Source organism: Rhea pennata, chromosome 1 (genome assembly GCF_028389875.1).
Source record: "Rhea pennata isolate bPtePen1 chromosome 1, bPtePen1.pri, whole genome shotgun sequence".
Classification (NCBI taxonomy): Eukaryota; Metazoa; Chordata; class Aves; order Rheiformes; family Rheidae; genus Rhea; species Rhea pennata.
The window spans coordinates 16917983-16935682 of record NC_084663.1 but is presented as its reverse complement, the minus strand read 5'-3'; the positions used below and the strand labels follow the sequence as shown (position 1 = coordinate 16935682).

The following is a 17700-nucleotide window of genomic DNA, read 5'->3' as shown; positions in this document are numbered from 1 at the left end:
TTTAAACATATTCACACTAGAGATACTCAAGAGAGTTCAGCTTGTTTCCAGCTTTTAGCTGAAATAAGCCATGATTTTTCAGTTAGGTAACCCAGAACTTGTTATCATGTCCTCTACTCTGGAGGGGGAAAGGGCCTTTTTTAAAAAAAATAAATAAATAAAAGTTATTTATTAGAGTCTTTGAAGCCAAATATTTCAAGACTTAAAAAGCTTAATGACAACTTGAAAATGAAATCACTTGCTTGCTATTTGTTGCCCAAAGTGGAAGGAAAAAGTGATGAATAGTGAAAAGCCAATCAAATTTGAAAAGCATTTAGATGCTAATCTGCTTTTGGACTTTGGTAGTTAAAAAAAAAAAGAAAAGAAAAAGAAAGAAAGAAAGAAAATTCACATGCCAATCAGCCTGCTCTTATCAAATTCAAGTGAAATCTTGGCCAAATTCCAGTCTCGACAAAGCGTTCCTGTGAGCGATAGAGTTACTGACAGACACTGCCAGCCCCACAGACGCCCCATTCAGCGGGAGCTTGGCTGCCTAACCCGAGGCACTGAACGCCACCGTCAGCTCACTCTTCCACTTAAGGTTTCCAAGACATTACAGCTGTGCCTCTCTGCATTTTCACAGCCGCCTTGGCTGGGCTGCAGAGCTGGGAGAGACGTAGCTCTGAGCGGGATGGAGCTCGCATCTGAAGGCAGCTGCTCTCAGAGCTCACCGGCGAATGCCCGGCACGTTGGCCCGAACGGGCTCCACGCAAAGTATTGACAAAACCACTGGTATCTTCAGGGACAGTCAGAAGCGATGATGGTGTTGCTCACCTTTTATACAATACCCTAATGGTAAGGAGCAGATTTAACGTCCTCTGCTATAACTTAGGGACATGCCTCTCTAGCGTAATCTGCTGGAGACTCTGCTTACAAGTTGTGTCCTTGTACCGAACAGAATAAAATTCCCTCTGCCAGAGACCCTATGTGCAAGAGGAGCAAGGAGCCTAACACCGTCGTTCAGAGCTACTACATACTTACCTGGGAGAAATGTGTGGGATGGAAAGAGAAGCACGTCATCCATTTCTAAACAGCACAAGTGCAAGCTATTTGGAAATGCTATCTTCTAACATGCACACTCACATTGCTACAAACATGCAATTTGTTCTAAAACACCCTGTGGAAAAAACTATTCAGGATATTAATTTCACAAATGTCTACCAATTCCTAGCTCTCAGCAGTACTGTGTGATTCACAGCGAACAATATCAGCAGTTGCTTTACCATGTTGAAGCTCTCAGTTCACTATCATTGAAGATGCTCATTGCATTGAAGCTGAGAAGAACTCCCCATTCTTCTACTCACCTGCTTGTCAGGTCCATTTCTTCAGTATCGGCATGATCTTCAGCCATGGTGCATCACTGACAATAAATTTCAAGTCCCTGGGCCTCAAAATTGAATTGCTAGAGAATTTTCTGCATACAAGCAACACATTAATTTACAGATTTTCCACAACAGCCAACCTGGATTGCTGCTGTATCCCATTTTAAGAATATGTAAAGAAAAATAGGGACGTAGAGAATTAGTTCAAGAGCCTCTCTCCTACTGTAGCTATAGCAAACACTGATTGTGCCAGCTAACTACAAGGAGCATTGGCTAAACTTCCCTAGTATGAGCCACTGGTTTAGCATCTCTGAGTGAACTTGGGATCTCTTTGCCAGGAGAACTGAAGCCATGATTACAATCATGCACGTACAACTTCTGCATCTGACATGCCTTAGGCAAGCTGGCCTCCTGTGTTACCTAGACCTGAGGTAGACCTAGAACTGCAGAAATCTAGCAGCTAAGCCTTCCCAAGAATAATGCATTGGAAGAATTTAGCCTTTTAGGAACGGGGATTTATGAGGAAGGGCTTGACCAAGTTTTCTCCAAGACCCCGCAGCTGCAAGAGCCCATACCCAGCGCTGTAGTGAAGGAGTGGCAAGCAGAGTCTGTGCCTATCAGGTAGGAGAGATGGAGCAAAGGTGTTCACCTCTTAATGATAAAGGCTGGAAGCTGATGACAGAGGAGGAGGACGGCTCCTGTTTCTCCTGCAGTCCTCCAGATGCAGAATAGGCCAGTGGCGTGCTAGCAAATGAGGAGTTGGGAGCTCTCTCCAATGAAACTCCCGCACCAGCTCAGCTGGGGCCAGGTAGCAGCACCAGAAACAAGTGGTGAGTGGTCATAGTGGGAGATCTGTGCTGTGGTGATGGAGGCCCCCATGTGCTGAGCTGACCTACTGTCTAGTGAAGCTTGCCAGGAGCTTGGATCCAGGATGTTGTAATGCTGACAACAGGGATTCAGCTTTTATGACTACGAGACCTTGAAGACTGCTACAAAGGGATGGCATCCACCTGACTGAGCAGGACAAATGCATCTCTGGCAACAGATCTGGCAACTAATCCTGGAAATCATTTGCAAACATATTAGTGACAAGAAAATGGCTGGAAGTCATCAGCACACATTTATGAAGGGGAAATCATGTCTGACGAACTTGATAGCCTTCTGTGATGAAAGGACTGGCTCAGCAGACGAAGCGAGAGCAGCGGCTGTTTTATTCTTTCATAAGGCTTTTCACACTATCTGCCATAATATCCTCATTCACCGACTGACGAAGTACAGACTAGATAAATGGATAGCACTTACACAAACTGGCTTGGCTGCCATGCTCAGACTCAAAAGGCTGGATGATGGGACAGAGTGCACTCTCAGGGAGTCAGGAGAGGTAGCTGATACACCAAATGGTTGTGCTGTCATTCAGAGGCACCTCAATAGGCTGCAGAAACGGGTGGATGGGAATCTCACAAAATTCAACAAAGGGAAGTGCCGTGTCCTGCACCCGGGCAGAAATAACCCCATACACCAGTACAGCCTGAGGGACGACCAGCCAGAGAGCAGCTTTGCAGAGAACGACCTCGGGAGTCCTTGTGGACAAGATGAACATGAGAGAGCAACGTGCCCTTGCAGCAGAGGAGGCAGCCCTGGAGGCTGTTGGCCTTAGGCAGAATGTTACTTAGCAGGCCAGGGGAGGTGATCCTTCCCCTCTGCTCGGCACTGGTAAGGCCTCATCTGGAGCGCTGTCTCCAGCTCTGGGCCACCCAGTACAAGAGAGACCAGCAGTCTTTGCTGGAGTGAGTTCAGCAGAGACCCTTAAAGATGAATAGAGCATCTCTCATATGGGGAGAGGATGACAGAGTTGGGATTGCTTAGCCTCCAGAAGAGAAGGCTCAGGAGGATCTTATCAACACAGGTTCTGGAGTCTACAGCCTCGGCTATTCCAAACCTGACGGGATAGAGCCCAGCTTTAGCTGACCCTGTCCGAGTAGGGGGGCTAGACTAGACAAGTTCCAGAGGTCCCTTCCAATCTCAGCATTTGTGATTGCATTTTAGACAGATATAACTATGCCCACTTTTGCTTGTCCCCACAGTTTAGCCCACCCTCTACCAGTACAGTATCAAATAACAGACATGACTGAAACAGATGTAAGATGAAGTAATAATAAAAGTGACACCAGTGTTACACAAAACATTTGTGAAGATTTTATTGGGACGTTTACTGGAAAACTCAGATGAGAAAAATATAGATCATTAACTCTTTAAGTTCACATTTTGCAAAGGCAAAAATTTCAGGGAAAGATAAGGACAATGCTGGAAAAAACGTAAAAAACAATACTCAGACTCATTACATTACTAACCTAACAGAATTTAAGAGCTGAGATGAAACATGAACAGCCTTTAGAGTTAATCTCCACATAGAGCGGCACCCTACAGACAGAAATTTAATTTATCTTGGCACTAATGGAAAGGATGGCTTTTCCCCCCTCCTCAGTCAGCTACACTGAAATGTCAGATCAATAGATTATTAGACTATTAAAGATTATTATAGTCTTTTTTTTTTTTTTTTTTTTTTTTTTAATGGGGCTTCCTGAACAGTCTGTTTAACTAAGCAAGAGACTGGCAATTGGATACCAAAGCATGTCCTCCCCTTCTATTTCCACGCTTTGGAGTCCAGAGACTTTTTTTGTTGTTGTTGTTACAAAGTAGAAGGAATTCTTTTCCTTCCTTCCCATAAAGACACTAGGACAAAAGAAAAGAAGACTACATGTAATCCAAGCCTACATATTTGCTCAAAAGCTCTGTTTGTGTTACAGCTTTCTTATTGAGCAAATTCGACACAGATATTTCAAAATTCTACATCTATCTAAAAAGTCTTGTTCCTGCATGGCTGCACTTTAATGAGTTGCTTTCTTTTATCATGCTGAAATATAGGATTTCCATTTTGTTGACCCATTGTACTAAATGTTTATAATACTCTTAGAGCATCCTCAACGCACACTCAGTCATTTTAACTCTTCGGACAATTTGGGCACAGGTATCAGTTTTTCCTAATACTGCCCCATTTTACCTTACGGTATGATCTAACACCCAATTATTATACAGTCTGCATTTAGTTAACTTTATAATAAGGAAATGCATATGCATTTGTATTTTTCTAAATCACTAACAATGCATTCTCTTCTCCAAAGACAAAATAGACAATATCTGCCCTGAGTAGCTAATAAAAAAATTAATCAGTTCCATGAGGAACTTAAGAAGTATTGAGACTCTTTTCAAGTCCCTAGATTTGTACTTCTTTATTATATTAAACATGTTAAACCACAACTGCATACAGTTTAAGAGTCTAAAACAGCTTTTATAGAATTACATAAAGTGAAAAATAAATATCCGTTGCTTATAGTTCATGCAAAATGCTGAACTTAAATATCACTCATTCCTTCTCCAGAGTTCAATAACCACTCCTTTTGTATGTTGTTTCACTTATGCATTAGAGGTTTATGTTGTCAGACATGATTGTTTTATATTAAAATTCTTGTATGTATAACTATTATTACAGAGCAATTTTAAGATATTCCTTGACACTTATTAGCATCAAGTTCAATGAAATTATACTGAACTGTTTTTTGTTTTAAATCTGTTTTGCACTAACAGTCAAGAGGTGGAACTAGACACTCAACTGACCATTTGAATATTACAGGTCAACAAAAAAAAAAAAGGTGTTGCTATTGCTTTTATTATTCTCAGGCTACAAATTCTCCAAAGTCCATCAGCAAATAAATTTACATGTTACGTTGCTGGTTCTATCTTGTCAATCTCTTCCTTCTTCGCGCTTTCCTCTCGGTTTTTGCCCTGTTTCAAGGTATACACTGATGGACCCAGTCTTAGGATCTTCCCACTACCCAAGCACTCGTCACCCTTGTAGAACACAGCAAACTAAGAGATAAACACAGGGTGAGTCCTTTCAGCAGCTGCAAACTGTATAGTGAGAAACTGCAGGGTGATCAAGATCTGCTGGATAGCAAGTGTGTTCATTCATTCTTTAGTTAATGAAGTGGAATGGTTTGTTCCAAAAAGATTTTCTTTTCCATGAGGGAATGACAGACTTATTATCACCTACATCTTCACTGGACCTTCCTTAGACCACAGTATACAACCTATCGTGGCACTTCTTAAAACCCAATGGGACCAAGGTAGCACGCTGACAAGGACACCTGAGGCAGATCACTGGGGAGGAAGCGACTGGGGCTCAGAGCCTAAGGAGACTCAGGCAAGAAATAAGGAAGGCGGCATGCACTGAAGACAGTCACACAGAGCACTGATGAGCCCCTCCTGTTACCTCTCAATGAAAACCCCTATTACAGGTTCAGCAGCTCCTAGCATTAAGGGCTTCTCACTCCTGCCATTCACTCTGGATGGAGTTTTCTCAGTTCAGCTCACTTCTCTTAGGTGCATCCTTCCCTCTGCTAAGAACAGCTCTCAGACAACCCGCCTCTTGCTATATTCCATGGACCCCGAGTTTTGGGGAGGGAGAAAAAGAGTGGAATGTATGCTGGGAGAAAGAGAGGGCATATAGAAAACATTTGAGAAACACCAGTTTACAGTGTGATGGAGTGCTCCTGTATCTGTAGTGGTGAAAGGCACCACTAGACAAAATAATCTGAGGGATGTAGATCTTCAATATATAATTTAATTTGAACATTAAAACTGTATTAAGCAGCCAATTACTGAACTAATGCCTTTATTAATCCACTTCTGGAGGACCACAACAGATTCCATTTTTGCCTAATGCCATTGATTCCCAGAGACTCTCATGTATTTGTAAAGCTTGTAAGCTGGTCTCTAATACATGGATAAAAACAGAGTATCTTAAACTGGGAACAATCTCAGTTTAGTAAAATAGTGGATGAGCAACCAAAATAGAGCTATCACTCTTACGTGCTCATAGATTAAATAATTACATCTTTCAGCTAATAAAAACACTACTCTGTTTTATTATCCAAATAAACCAAAACATGAAAAAAGAAAAGCAGTTCTAATAACTTACCTGCCCAGGTGTGAGAGCTCTTTCTGGCTTCACTAAAGTCACCCACACACTGCCATCTTGGTTTAAAGTCAGCACACAAGGCACTAGAACAGAATATGTTCAAACATCTGCCAGTTAATCCTTATATTCACATTAAAGAAACCTTCATTAATAGGCTAAACAGATCTGAGCCACAATGATACTAAATAGAATATAGACACCAGAGAAATACAAAAGTGATCCCAAACATTTCAATTATTTCTAAGAATTACACTGAAGACACAATTTCATAAGCTGAATAAAATAAACAAGATTTGCTTACCCAGTGCCATCTGGTGTCGACACCTGAAATGACATTCCATCATTTTATCCCTAATGAGCTCTGCAGGAGGCTCCTCTGCTATCCAATGCACTCGATTTGTCCGCAGTAGGTCTCTGTACAGTGCCGGGTGATCTGTTGATGGTGCCTTAAAGTACAACATTCATTTAATGAAGATATTTTTGCCAGACAGCACATAACCACTGTGAAGTAAAGCATGAAATACAGAAGCATCAGGCCGTAACAAAATGAAAGCAAAATGAATAAGAAAGTAAGCATTTATTAGCACCTAATTAACTTCCAGATGAAGGCCTTTAATGAAAAAATATGCTAAAGTGAACCTGAATTATTTTTCAGCCTTCTGCATCTCAAAGTCATGTCACTTCCTATATTCTTTTTCTCCAATCACATTTCTGCCTTTTCTCAGGCTAAGTTCACGTGCCCATTGCCCTCCTTAAGCTAGCTAAACAAGATGATACCTCTTATTTAGCTTCTCATTAAAATCATTTCTCATTTGTAGCCCATTAAGACAAACGAGACCAAATGAGATAGCAAGAGATGCAAACTATTTTTGAACATACCCATGAGTTGCTTCTATTCAGCTGATTTTCATCCATTGCCCTCCTACCCATGCTAATTCATTTGTGGCAATACTTAGACTAAATGTCTTGCATAAATTTATGGGGAACGGGGGGAAAAGGTGGGGGGAAAGAGGGGGAATAGGTAAAGGAATAGGAGGGAAATGGTGTGTGGGGGGGAAATCTTAGTGGTCTTGCCTGTTTCCTCTCAGCTCTGTTCTGATTACCATTGTTTTCCCCAAGGCACATCAACAGTAACAAAACACCTCATTACAATCATGTCACTAGCAAATAAGGATAACAACTGTGCGAACAGCAAGAAACATTAATGATGTTAGCATGCTGCAGAACTCCAGTCATTTTATATGATTAGTCATTAAGACACTGACAATACGTAGTATTGCGTTCTGCCTCAATTTTCAAAATGATAAAATTGTATTACTGGCCACTACTTCATTTATTAGAAAAATAAATTAGCAAAACATAGTAAGTCAAGATAATACATATATTAGCAAAGGTTTTATCTATTGTGTCATAATTACTACAATAAAAAGCTTTGTGCTCTAGAGTAGAAAATGAGAGCTCACTATATTGGTTGGTTCTTCCCAGTGTTTGCTGTTTGTTTGCAAAAAGCTCTACGCCAAAATCTTGAACAATTTTCTGCTCATCAAAAGCCAGTTTGGACAAGATGTTTCAAGATGCTGTACCAGTTGGCTCTTTTTTCTCTCAAGTGGAAAGCCAAGAACTCTACTCAAGTTAAAATTACATTCCATACAGCAGGAGTCATGAAATGTCTGCATTAGTCATTCACAATGCCAGTGTTAATCAACTCACCACAAAGATATCTCCAGTGCTAACATCTTTATCTACAACGAACCAAGCATCCTTCAGGCCTGCTAGCCTAGCCCTCTGGCCTATTGTGTAGAGGAACCAACCTAAAGAAATATGAAAATGCAATGCTACTAGCAACCTTTTATCTTTAACTTTCAGAAAATGTATTTAAAATATTCCCCCAAACTTTATCATGAACCAAAATGCCTTACAGAAATGTACCAATTGCAAATTAAATTAATATCTACTTTTAAAATTTTTCGTCTGTACCTGAAAAACAATTCCAACCTAACCTTTATTAATTGCCGTATTCTCAGAGGTTACAGAAAACAAGCATTTCTCTATTTCATTTTTAATCTGCGGTTTTGCTACCATTCAATCTTCCTAGTTTCCTTTACTATTTCATGCACTAGCAGAACTTCGGAATTACTTGGGATGGGAACTCAGTTCTGTAAGCTAGAACTGAACAGAGGAAGTACACACAGAAGGGAAGGAAAAGTTAAGCTGAGCATGGTCGATGATGTCCTGTTGTACATCACTGAGGTACATGGTGTATTTTTCAGCAAAGATTAGATACTGAAGAGTCTGGAACATAGTCATTTTGGAAGAATTATGTTAACAGTGGTCTCTTGGTATCCAATTAACAACGACTTAGTACCTACAAAGTAATCCTAATTTTATTGCAACAAGGAACCAAAATAATCAAGAATCAGTAGCAGTTCAAAGCTCTCCGTACTGTATAAAGCACAGCTCTGATGACTATTAGAGTTACCAAACTAGAAAAAATCTGTAGATTTGTCTGGAATTTCAAATAATTTGTCTCTCCAAACATGAACAGTATTGCTCTATCTATCTAAAAGCTGTTATTAACGTGGATTTGCCACTTACCTTTGTGTGTTCCCATCACTTTCTGATCTTCAATGGAAACAAAGTTACCTGGTTGAGGTTCTAAATACTACAAAGTAGGAAGAGATTTGTGTAAGACACAAGATGACCCCTAAAGAAACTCGCTGAATATTTCAGGTTCTGATACTACATTCACTTGAAGGTAGAAAACAGATTTTCAATAAGCAAACTCCATCCATGCAGCTTATCAGCTCTTCTGATGCTGCTTTAGAGACAGAAGCAGGAGGCACAGTCCCTATCAGCAGTAATTCTGTACCTCACTCCCCCCATCCTCAATCATGTCAGGGAACAGTGGGATTTAACCATTTGCCCCTCTCACTTCCCAATCACATACTAGAGCCTGGCCATCACAGAGGTGTGAAACCAGTCTACAGAAATTGACTGCTCACTGGTGGAGGGGCAAGTAAATATATACAATCTGTTGGCGCTAGCTTCTGGAGAAGTTTGAGATTGTGAAGGAAGATGGGACATTGTTATTTAGAATGGGCCTCATAGTGTTGGGAGATTTTCCTTAGACCACGTTACAAATTACTTATGAAAACTAGAAGAGAGCATACAGATTGCCTTATATTTAATGTTACTCACCTCAAGAAGGAATTTTTCAAAGTTTCTTTCACCAATGAAACAAACTCCAGTACTCTGAAAAATAAATATGGTATTGAATCCATACAAAAGCAAAAAAATCAAAATAATATCAAAATATTAGTTAACTGTGCAGGATGGATATTTTTCCTTATGTATCTCATACTATGCTAGGCATCTCATAAAATGAATAAAGACACAAAATCTGATCCAACATGTATTAACTAATTCTATGCAGTATCAGTGAGTGCTATAAGCACAGAAAGGAAGAGAAATAACACATGCTCAGCCAATGAATATATACATATGCCTTGATGACTATTCCGTTTGTTAAAAACAAGAATTCTCTTTCAGATTAATGTACAAAACTAATACAAATTACACAGTCAAGGGATATCTCTGGAGAAAAAATAACTTTATAATCAAATAGGTCTCCCTTTTCCTGCAAATCACATCTTGCATTCTTCAGACAATCATTTACAGGGGCAATAAAGATGCAATTAAAAGCAGTCAAGACTGTATCAGCAATACAGTTGCCACCTGCACCATATTTTTCACAATCATATTATGAAGTGTTAGCTCTTAGTCATGGGATCAGAACTTTTTTTGAAAAAGTAGCTTTGGAAAAACAGTATGATTTGATCTTTATAAAGACATACTGAAAAACAATTATAGTGAGGAAGCCTTTAAAAGCTATGGGCAATAAAGATCAAAGGCTTCTCACTATCTCTAATAAAGAATCTGTTCTTTAAGGCTCCCTGCAGCCTATCCGTATTCACTTTAGTTCTTCTGGGATACAATGATAGACAACTGCCTGAAAACTAAAATACAGAACTAAACATGCTCAAAAAGGTAGTTTTAAGCAGGTATACAACTATAAAACTAACTCCCAATCTATTCTATTTATTCTATTATGTTGCTTCGAAACAGTTTGTCACAGATACAAAGTTCAGAAAAGACTATTTAGAGAGAAATACAAATCAGTAGTTGTAAGTGTTACCATGCCTCTTTTTTCTTTAGCACATGATGAAGGCCATGTTCCGCTGCAATCTTCTTTACAAAGCTTTTGGTTAAATCCCCTAAAGGAAAAATGGTTTTCCTCAAAGCATCCTGTGAGATCTGACTTAGGAAGAAGGTCTGGTCTTTAAAGAGGTCAGCTCCTTGAAGGAGTTTTACAGCTGCAAAGTGCAGAACACATAAAAGATTTCAACATAACCTCCTTTAATATTTCAACTTTCTTTCATATTTTGTTTGACAATCAAAACTTCAGTTTTATTATTTCCATACAAAGTTTAAAGATGCAGCATTTTTCATAGTTTTCACAATTTAAAAAGTACATGTAATTTAAATTTAAATGTAATTTAAAAATTCACAATGTAGTTCTAAAAGTTTGGTATTTTCTCACGACTACAGATCTAGAAAGATTCTGATTTTGTACTGTGCAGAATCTTACATTGTCTCATCTCTTACATTACCGTATATTTCACTGAAAGAACATCAACAAAATGAAATATGAAAACATCTTTCATGCTCCATAATTCAGGAGAGGCACATTCAAATATCCTAGAGTTTACTGCTCTTCAAAAGAAACAAATTCAATTTTGCTCTGAAATGTTCGTGACGTAAGTCAATGATTTGAACAATTAGCACTTATTTCCAATGGAGAAGCTGAAGAGAGGCAGATGTGATTTTTTTTTAATTTTATTTTACATAGAAGTGAACTATAGATGGAGCCCTGATAAAAAATGAGTATAGTTTTTCAGTCACATTCTGTCCATTCTCTTAAGATCTAATAGCTCTATGTCGTAAAAACTCCACTGAGGTGTTTCTTGGCTCAAATAAGCATTAATCACGAGTCGTAGTTAGTCACTTCTAGTAATAACAAACTCTCAATAACAAGACAGGAAGGCTGAATCACAATTTGTTACAAGTACAGACTGTTGGTCCCACCGGGGCCATTTCAACTTTCTAGAAATAAAATAAAATACATAACGAAGAAACAAATAAGCCTCTTTAACTCCAGACAAAAAAGAAAAAAAGAAAAGAAAAAAAAAACACAAATGAAAACCAGAAAGCTGCAATTCAGAAAAGTCACCATGGCAGCTTTGCAAAGTGGTAGTATGCAAGTTTCTTTTCCTTTGGGTGCACTCATTATACATCGCTGCCTCCTTTCTGAGCTAAGTTAATGTATTATGGCCCACTGCAGAGCTATTCAGAAGATATCCACGTTGCCATCCAAGCTGTGATAGGGCCAGAGACATATCCACATCAGCATTAATAGAGTTAGCTCAGGTATTGATAACAACAGAACCACTGTGGTGCAGGTATCAACCTCTGATTATCCATGACCACAAGCAGACTATTAAAGTGAAGAGCAAAGCCTGTGCTGCTGCTGCTAGTACCTGTGCTGGCCTGAGAAACCTAGCCTCAAAAAGTCTACATATGCTGCACTTGCACCTTCCAGTCCCAGTGCAGGCAGAACTTTGATCTGTCTAGGAAAAAATCAGTCTTCTATAGAAACATGAAGGAATAGGACAAAACAGTAGGATTACGGAATGAAAATCTGATTTTTATGGTAAGATAATACACAGTCAAACAATTTATATAAGAGTATGTTATTAATTTTAACCTTTCAAGACCTTATTTCTAAAATGCCACTTCAGCATACTGCCATGAGTTCTACATATAAAATATACTGAATAGCCAAAGAACAATCAGGCCCTAAAACAGAAGAAACATACTAAGAAAGCTTTATGCAAGTCATCCAAATATTCAATCAGATTTCTTGAAATATTTCTCCGCAGTATAGAATACAGCTCTGTCTCCTTAACGATATTAAAACTGATCCAGAATGTACATTGCTTTACTATTACTCATGCAGCAGGACTAGAACTCTTAAAATAGAAAATGTAATACTTCACTCTTTAATGTAATTCTCAGTAATATATCTCCCTTCTTCTGTCCACTCAGCCTTCTACAAAGGCTAGGATTAAAATGGTAATTGCCCTTCTAGGAAAAATAGTTGTGTGTAATGTAATGAACTTTCCTGATTCTGCACAGCTGAACATAGTTTAAATTTCTCCTTCCTATCTATGATAAGCTACAAAATTAAGAAACCACTTACTATTTCTAACTTCAAAACGGTTTCTGAAAAGCCCCTGTGGTCTTTTAATATGCTTCTGCTCAAAAACTTCCTCCTCCTCTAGTGAGGTTCTAGCATAATGCCCAGTAGCAATTGCATCTGCTCCTATCAAAAAAAGACAAAAAACAAAAACATAAAGGCATATATTATATACTTACAATTAAATTTATTCACTACTTTAAAAAAAATATAGAAATGTCTAGGACAAAAAGCAGAAAGTAGGGAAGTAAGAAAACCTACTAGAAGCCTTATACTGACAGTAATCATACTATTGCTCTTTAAGTAATGTAAGATATTCATTGGCATGCCAGACCTTTTTTTGTGTTCTTCAAGGACCACATAAGAATGGAAAACTTAATGCTCAGGTCTATAGCTCCCTGAATTAAATCTGTTCCTACTTATCTAAGAGCAAATTCAAAACAAAATATTTTACAAATAGAAAAATACTGCCACAGAGATGACTGAATTATGCATTCATGTGTTTTTTCCACCTTTTCAAGAGTTAATACTTTCAAGAGTTTAAATGTTTCCACAGCATCCACTGTGTACAGACACACTTGAAAATGCCTTACCAAGGTTATCCATAGCATAGTGAAGAAAGTAGTTGAATTTGATGTGCTTGTTACACACAATATCAGGATTAGGAGTCCTTCCCAGTTCGTATTCTTTTAAGAGGTCACTGTAAAATAAAAATTCAAGTGTGTGTAAACAGTATTAATGTCACAAAATACTATCCAAGATTGAAGTATTTGTTAAACATAAAAACTCGAGATGCAATCCTACTAAGCATTTTAAGTAAGAAATAAAACATCCATCAAATTTTAACCTGTAAAACAACGCTTGGAAGGTTTTCTCTAAAATGGACTAAGGGCACGGGCAGATGATCACTTACAATCTTGTAAGCATGTTTTATTAAATTACTGTTCTCTCAATGGAGACATAGTAACCAAGTGCGTAAAGTGCGTATTTGCCACTTATCTCTTATTAAATACTTACTTCGAGAATTAAATAAATCTGCTTAATTTTGCACTGTAACAGTGTCGTGGAGCACACACCAGAGGTTACTAGTCTCAGATGAAAGGACTATAGCCTAATCTGCACTAATATCACTGTAAGCAGTCATAGGACCCTGTCATAACTTTAGAGTTGGTGTATTTTTTTCCTGCTTTTCTTTCTTTCTTATTTTTTTTAAGAAATTCAAGTAGTTTCTCTAATACAGAGAAAGTATTTTTACACTTTCATGCAACTACAGTGCTTAGCATTATTTGCTTAAAATAATGACTATTTTGTTGATACGACAAACTAAAAATTTGTTTAAATAATGATTAATAATATTAAAGTATCATACAGTGGTGCACTGAGATATCAAAAGGCCTGATGACTAGTATTTTGCTTGCCGAAGAAGTACTGAGGGCATAGATTAGAAAAAGATTTTAAATCGTATTTAAAAGAACACCAGCAACTCTTCAGCATTTGAAACAGAATCAAATGCTTACTACTTACCACATTACATTTTACATTCATAAATGGAAAATAAAGCAGTACAGCATTTCCTTTGTTATATAATTAATACATGTTATGCAATTAACAATTTATACTAACAATTAATTCACCCTGGTCTATCTAGTTTAGCTCTTCCTGATTCACGACTGTACTCTTAAAATGACACAGTATTCATTCGTAAATATTACAGGAATATATTGGATCCTTTATAAAAGACTTAGCACAAAGCCAGGCTCAAGTCAGCACAGAATAACCACAGCAGCAAGCAACAAACTTTCTGAGTAAGGTGGTAAAACTATACAAATTTCATCACTCAGCAAGAGGGAGAGCTAATGAAAAAAATAGAGAACAGGAGAAAAGGAAACGAAGGATGTCTACTGAATCCTTCTAAAGCAAAGATTTCAAACAGAATTTGTACAGATCATGGAAAAGACAAGATCTAGGATAATTCTCTTGATTAAAGATGGCTTTTGAAGACTAACTCTGTAAAGAGAGACTCCAAAGGAAGAGTAAATTCAAGCTCAGAGGTGAACATAAAGGAAAGGATTCTGGAATAAACCAAGGAGCCTTGTGAAGCAAGGGGCTCTTCAGGAACCCTGTACTAACAAATGATGGGGAGAGATACAGAACAAAAGACCAGCTCTGATGTTCCATAATCTTGGATTCATTGTTATTTATAGAACTCCCAGAGAGATCTGATAAGATTTAGTTTATCCTTTCATATCAAGAAATGACCATTTTCTTCACTGACTGCACAAAATTAAGTTTTGTGCTCAATTCGACATCATTTCAACACGACATAAAACTAGCACAGCTAGTGTTACCTTGTCTTAGAACAAACTGAGGTATAATCAGCACTACTTAGAGGCGGCGAATGATGAAAATCAGAAGAGGGGGCAATTTTTATGGCCCAGAGCTGTAAAAGTGAAAACAGAAATGATACTGTTTTACCAACACCACGTTTCCCCTCTCCTTCTGCCTTAGAACAGCTCTCAGCTTTTCCTATGCAAAACTTTTCTCTTATAAGCTGGAACAAATTCACAGGAAGAGGAAAATCCGTATACCCTCTTCAGCAAATAGTTTCCAATTTGTCAGAAAAAAAGGTTTAACAAAGCAAGACTGGTCCATGCTAGCTTGGCAATAAACTGGGGTTACCATATATTCATTTAATATACAAACACACTACACAAATCATACAAATAAACAGTAACTATGTCCTGTTAAGTACTTTTTTCCTCAAGCTGCAGAAAGATTGAGCCAGCATGTGAGACACAGAAGAAATGAGCAAGATGATTAACAACCAAAAAACAAATTACTATACACCCACATAACTAGAGAGGAATCTCTTATTAATTTCAAAAATACTAGAAGTATTAAAATATATAAATTCTAATATTAAATATGAGTGACCAAAAAATAGTTCCTCCTGTATTTATGAGGCTTTGCTACTTTCCTTTGGTACTGTTAATGCTTCAGTAAATTCTCTTTGCCCATACTCAGTCCATCTTCACTCTTCAGAGTAAGCAATGTTATGGGAGCATACTAAAAGAGCATCTACTTTAAATACATTATTACCTGAATACTTCATTCCAGTATTCTTTCACATATGAAATCTGATGAAAAGGAATATCAAGCTTCTGACAAACCCGGTAAGCATCCTCACAATCTTTGTCAACAGAACAAGCTCCTTGTTCATCCAGAGGGTCCCAGTTCTTCATGAAGATGCCTGTCACTTGGTAGCCTATAAAATGAAGGCAAGGAATGATTTATAAATGGAAAATCTTACAACCTAGACCTAAACGCTGTATTTTTCAACACCTATGTGGGCAACCATTTCCTTCAGAATATTTCAGTATTGCTGTATTAGTCAGGCATCCTTTGAGAGTTTTACAGTACAACCACCGTGTATTTTTTGTAACAGCTACATCAGTACGTAGCATGACAGTAAGCTATTTTGGAAATCCAGTATGAGGAGACTTCAGACCTGTGAATTGCTCCATTACGGCTCATTTCTTCAAGCAGTTTTAAGTCACCTGGCACCGCCAAGGTACGCGCCCAGCCCCGCAGGTCCCCGGGGGAGCCCACGCGCGAGCCTGCCGCGGAGGCCGCGGACGCGTGACAAAACCACGGCTCGGCCCCGCCCCGCCCAGGACCACCGGCACGCGCGCGGGTCACGAGCGCCAAAGCACGGGGCAGGCGCCGGCGCAGGCTGGAGCACGCAGCAGCGGGCACCGGGCAGCGCTGCAGGCGTCGCGGGCCCCGCGGGGCAGCGCCCGGGCGCAGCGGCCCGAGAGGCCCCAGGCGTGGCGCAGGCCCCTCTCCGCGCAGCGGGAGCCCCCCGCCCCGCGGGCCGGGGCCGCCCCCACCTCGGCGGCGCAGCAGCAGCGCCGCCACGGCGCTGTCCACCCCGCCGGAGACAGCGCACGCCACATGCCGCCGCGCCGCCGCCAACATGGCGCCGCCGCCGCGGCGGAACGGCTGCAGCGACGGACGCTTCCGCTCGCCTCTTCCGGCCGGCGGCGCCGGGCGCGCGGCGCAGCGCGGCGCAGGGCTCGGCGGGAAGCGCGTGCCCCCGCGGAGGGTTCCGCCGCCGGGAGAGGCCGCGCGGGCGGAGCGGGGCGGAGCGGGCCAGCAGCGGCGGCGGCGGCGCCGGCCGGGCCGCGGCCCTACGGCCCGGTGCGGCAGGCCCCGGCCTCCGCGGCGGGGGAGCAGCGGCGCCTCCCGCCGCCAGCCCCTCGGCACGTCCCAGCCCAGGGAGCACGGCTGGGGCAACAGGCCAAGTTGCGGGCCTGGTAGCAGGAGCAACGGCCGATATCACATCTCGATGTTTTAAAGTGTGCCGATATTTATTAAAAAAAATACTCCAAAACACAGAAGTAATCTAGATGTTAACCCCCAAAAAAGTCAGATTTCAGTGTAGATGTTTGAAGGAACTTACAGAAGAACATAGAACCAGACACATGCACAGGGGAAGACCTACTTCTTAATACAGCACTGCAAGTAGCATGAACACCTATCTTCTATCATATCATAGCTTATAAAAAGCATATACCAACAAATACTAAATGCACATTAATTTGGGGTTTTTTTTTTTTCACTGCATGATTAACCAAGTTATTAAACTCTAATTGCTTGTTTTGCATTAGCAGACTGCATGATTCTCGTAGCGGAATTCATTCAGTGCCTGAAGAGGCAGGATAGGGGTTGTGCAGCAGAGGCAATACACCACTTAAACCACAAGCCAGGTGAAAGAATCAGACAAGCTTTCAGACCCTCCTTCAGGTCGACTAGCACAGTTAAACACATTCAGAGTGCTCTAACCTGTCAACCTTTCATCATCAGCAGCATATGAACCATATTGCACACAGACCAGTTAAACTCAGTCTGAACATTAAGCTCTGAAGCTACATCGTGTAGCTCTGATTGCTGCCTGCTTATTATCACTTAATGTGCTCAAGTGC

The 17700-nt window shown here is 40.0% G+C and overlaps 1 protein-coding gene across 4 annotated transcripts; it reads right to left on the bottom strand.

Moving 5' to 3' along the window:
• Nucleotides 1-3534: 3534 nt before the first annotated feature.
• On the bottom strand, nt 3535-16713 carry TRMU (tRNA mitochondrial 2-thiouridylase). 4 transcript variants are annotated; one of them, XM_062582600.1, is made up of 11 exons: nt 16606-16713; nt 15815-15980; nt 13309-13415; nt 12719-12841; nt 10600-10772; nt 9598-9651; nt 8995-9061; nt 8110-8210; nt 6701-6845; nt 6400-6482; nt 3535-5288 (listed from the first exon to the last, which is right to left on the bottom strand). In XM_062582600.1, the coding sequence occupies exons 1-11, from the start codon at nt 16691-16693 to the stop codon at nt 5142-5144; spliced, it is 1254 nt and encodes a 417-aa protein (XP_062438584.1). In that variant the 5' UTR covers nt 16694-16713; the 3' UTR covers nt 3535-5141. The 4 variants fall into 4 exon arrangements, with proteins under 4 accessions (XP_062438584.1, XP_062438594.1, XP_062438611.1 ...); XM_062582610.1 differs by lacking the exon at nt 16606-16713 and adding an exon at nt 16224-16306; XM_062582627.1 differs by lacking the exon at nt 16606-16713 and adding an exon at nt 15064-15155 and having other exon boundaries at nt 15815-15902.
• Between the last annotated feature and the right edge of the window lie 987 nt (nt 16714-17700).